Here is a 4,179-nt window from a genome sequence, read left to right on the forward strand (position 1 = left end):
CTTCTCAGAGCTCAGCTGGTCCACCAGAACCCCCATGGGCACTGAGCCACGGCCCTTCCTTGGCAGCTGTACAGCTGCATCCCAGCCTCATCCCTCTCTTTCCAAATCCCTGCACCCACTGGCTCGGTCCCATCCATCATCGTCCACCCTGCTGTGCCACCAGCACAGACCAGGGAACTGAATCTGCAGAGGGAACATTGATTATGCGCTGAGAAGAGCAGGGAGATGAGGCTAGCTCTGCCCCTGGGAAGCTGGGTGGCACCAGAGAAAGTATTTCTTGTATTTTTTTTCCCCTTTTTGCCTCTCAGTAAAAGGGGAAAATCTCCATGCATGGGGGAGCTGTGCTCTGATGCTGTGGTCAGGAAAGATGAATGTCAAACAGATGAGCATCGAGTAATAAAAAGCAGACCGAGGGGCAGGGAAGAGAGATAAGAAAGATGGTATTTATTTGAACAGCCACGGGAAATCAAAGATTGAAAAATGTCTAGAAAAAAAAGAAATAAATAAATAAAAGCAGCAGCACATTTGGTTTAAAATGAAATAAAATAAAAACAACAACAAAACAGCTTGCGGATGTTGCATGCCTTATCCAGCCCACCCCACCTGACAGCGCTCAGCTCTGCCATGGAAACAAGCATCACTTTTTGGCCTTGTCTCGAGGGTAACCCCCATTGGTCTTATTGAGAGACTCCATGCTGTCGTTGCCCGTCACCACACTGTTGAGTATCCTCTCCACCTCCCCGGGCAGAATTTGCTTCTCTTCATTCTCTGTCTCCCTGTGGTAGAAATAGTTAAAGTTTGAGACGATGACGGGGACGGGCAGGGCGATGGTCAGCACTCCTGCAATAGCACACAGGGTGCCCACGATCTTCCCACCCAAGGTGGTGGGGCACATGTCTCCATAGCCAACGGTCGTCATCGTGACCACGGCCCACCAGAAGCCGTCGGGGATGCTGGAGAAATGGGACTGCGGCTCGTCCACTTCTGCAAAATAGATGGCGCTGGAGAAGAGGATGACGCCGATGAAGAGGAAGAAGATGAGCAAGCCCAGCTCCCTCATGCTGGCCTTGAGGGTCTGCCCCAGGATCTGCAGCCCCTTGGAGTGCCGGGACAGCTTGAAGATCCGGAAGACCCGCACCAAGCGGATGATCCGCAGGATGGCCAAGGACATGTTCTGCTGCCCGTTGAGTTCGCTCTGCTGGATCAGCTCAGTGGTGAGCGTCACGAAGTAGGGGATGATGGACACGATGTCAATGATGTTCATGATGTTCTTGAAGAACTCGGTCTTGCTCGGGCAAACGATGAATCGGACAAACAGCTCGAAGGAGAACCAGATGATGCAGGCAGTCTCTATGACAAAGAAAGGGTCTGTGAAGGTGCTGTGGGCCAGCAAGGTGTCCGTCGTATTCCTAGAAAGCTCCTGGGTGGACTTATACTCCCTTTCCTCTCTGAACTCTGGCAAGGTCTCCATGCAGAAGATGATGATGGAGATGACAATGACCAGGACAGAGACCAAAGCTACACCTCTGGCCGCGCTGGAGCTTTCGGGGTACTCAAAGAGCAGCCAGAATTGCCTATGAAAGTCATTGGTTGGTAAGAGGGTCTCAGGGTCCTTGATAAACCCTTCATCCTCCCTGAACTGGTCCATGGCTTCGTCACCCAGCTCATAGAAGGTGATTTCATCAGCAAAGACATCTATGGGTACGTTGGCCGGACGCCGGATTTTCCCACCGGATTGGTAATAGTACAGGATCCCATCAAAACTGGGCCTGTTCCTATCGAAGAAATATTCATTCCTCATGGAGTCAAAGTACCGCATCCTCTTCTCTGGGTCACCGAGCAAGGTCTCCGGGAACTGGTTGAGGGTCTTGAGCCGTGTCTCAAACCTCAGCCCAGCGATGTTGATGATGACTCGCTGGTCCCCCTCCTCCATCCCCACCCGCTCCCCCACCAGGTGCTCGCTGAACTCAGCAGAGAACCTGGAGAAAATGGTCTCATTGTTGGCGTTTTCACTGTTGATGAGGATTCTCCAGTTGGAGAGGAGGTTGGCGCAGCTGGGATGGCCTTTCCGCGACTGGCTGGCAGGGCTGAGGTCGTTTGAATAACAGGGATCCTCCACGATCTGATCAGCGTTGTCAAAACTGACTAGTGCCACCTCCATCTCCTTCCAACTGGACACGTCCATCATACACTAATCAGATTAGCAGCATAAATCCCCGGGTCGAATGCCGGCAGCTTGCTTCTTTCCCACGCTATGAGAATCTGCAAGCAAACAGGGAGACAGATGAATTGTGCATGTGGCTCACTTTGCTTGACCGAAGGGAATGAAACAAACCTGAGGTCAGAAAGCCCCGAGTGTCTTAAAACACTCCTTAATTTCATCTGCATTGTAGTTCCAGCGTATTTTATCAGATCCTGTGGGCCTTGTCGGCACAGCTTCGTTGTCATCACTAAACCTCTCAATTTCTACAGCACCCAAGGACAGAAGGTCAAGCAGCAGCACCAGGTGGGGAAGGATCCAGGTTTTGCCCATCCATCCCAAGCTTTGTTTGTTACAGCCTTGCTCCAGATGGGAGTAAGACTGGTCAAACTGGAGGTGCTGGGTGACCTGGCATACGGGAATCAGTTCCCAAAGCAGAGGTCAGGAGAGGTTCTGAGCAGCGCCAACCATGAGGAAGGCAGGATGGGAGGAGAAGGAAGCATCTATGAGCCTCGGAGAACTCCTCTGTTCTGCATGAGGAGGGGCATGAACTGGGACTCCTCGTATCGATCCAGCACTCGGGGTGGGTGGTGACCCAACTTGAGGTTAACAGAGAGAAATCCTGGGAATATTTACACCCAAAATGCATTCATCCTGGCCCCTCCACCCATTTATTTTCCCCTCCTTTCCCCCTTCAGCTCTCTCCCCTCCAAATGTGTTTTCCAGCCATACAGACGAGAGGTGCTGCTCCATTTTCCACATGCTCGCTAATCACCAAGGACACACTGGCTTTCTTACCCAGCAAAGTTCAGCAAGAGGGACTGAAAAGCCCAAATGCCCTCAATTGCCAGGAATAGCAGTGCAATCCAGGCCACGTCCGCATGGGGACCAGTCCTGCACTGGGGCTGTGAGCACACAGTTGTGCCTGAACCACCTCACCGAGCCTGAGCCACTGGGGCTCCAAATTGTTCCCCACACTTTCCTTAGGACTGGACTCATCTGCCCAGGCTGAGACAAGCTGGAAAAACAAATCTGCTGGAGGAGATGTTAGCATTCTAGTTAGCTACCAATCCTCCTTACGAGCATTGCAAGCTCAAAAGCAGAACTTCGTACAGGAGCTGGTGGTGTCCAGCTCTCTTTGCTTGAATGAAAAACACAGAGCAGGGCTGCTCGTAGGTATCTCCCTGCAGCTTTGCTTTTGTACCCATTTTCTTACATGGAGACACCGAGAGAGGAGCATTCAGGGCAAGGCAGCTGAAAATAGAGCTAGGAAAAGCAGCAATGTGTTTCAGACCTGGGGCAAAGATGAGCAGCCCCAGAACTGAGTCCTTGAGCCCAGGGATGGAGTTGGCCAGGGTTAAGGTGAACCCAAGGTGCTGCAGCTCTCCACGGGTTCAGCTCACACCCGAGGTTTCAGCAGCTCAAAGCTGCTGTGAGCGAGGTGAGATGCAGCTTTGGGGCAGCTCACATCTCTGTGTCCACACAGCATCAGCAGCCAGGCTGGGAGGAAGGATGCTGAGAGCAACCCAGCCTGAACAAGGCTCATTTAGAGGGAGAAAAAGGCACAGAGAAGACAAATGAGGAGAGCTGATCTCACATTCCTGGCACCTCACCCCTGCTGCAGCCCAGGAGGGAACCTGTGCCCTCAGCATCCAAGCAACCTTAGGGCAGCTTAAGCTGATTGTGAAACTGCATCTGAAGTCAATACCGTGAGATGATCTTGGCTTTAGAAAGCATTAAGGGTGTTTAACTCCTAACAGCGTGCAAGAAGACTTCCAAGCCTTTGCTTCTTCAGCCTAAGACTTCGAGGAGGTTGCGATACTTCAGGATCTGGCTCTGCTCTGGAGCCCATGTGCAGATCACACTGAGCCCTGGCACCATCCCTCAGGGTAAAACAGAGGCAAAGAGCAGGAATGGCACTTCTTAGCTCCCTTCCATGCATTTTAGCCCCATCTGCAGCCATCAGGGACCTGGACAGG

The 4,179-nt window shown here is 52.1% G+C and overlaps 1 protein-coding gene across 1 annotated transcript; it reads right to left on the bottom strand.

The window, feature by feature from the left end:
* Positions 1–637: 637 nt before the first annotated feature.
* Positions 638–2,188, bottom strand: KCNA10 (potassium voltage-gated channel subfamily A member 10). Its single transcript, XM_042838518.1, has one exon. The coding sequence runs from the start codon at positions 2,186–2,188 to the stop codon at positions 638–640; it is 1,551 nt and encodes a 516-aa protein (XP_042694452.1).
* Between the last annotated feature and the right edge of the window lie 1,991 nt (positions 2,189–4,179).

Source organism: Centrocercus urophasianus, unplaced genomic scaffold, assembly GCF_019232065.1.
Source record: "Centrocercus urophasianus isolate 14NV4802_14NV808 unplaced genomic scaffold, USGS_Curo_1.0 seq_820, whole genome shotgun sequence".
NCBI lineage: Eukaryota > Metazoa > Chordata > Aves > Galliformes > Phasianidae > Centrocercus > Centrocercus urophasianus.

What these genes read in the sequence shown, in the direction of transcription:
- KCNA10 (XM_042838518.1), bottom strand. Translation starts at nt 2,188, where the DNA reads ATGATGGACGTGTCCAGTTGGAAGGAGATGGAGGTGGCACTAGTCAGT.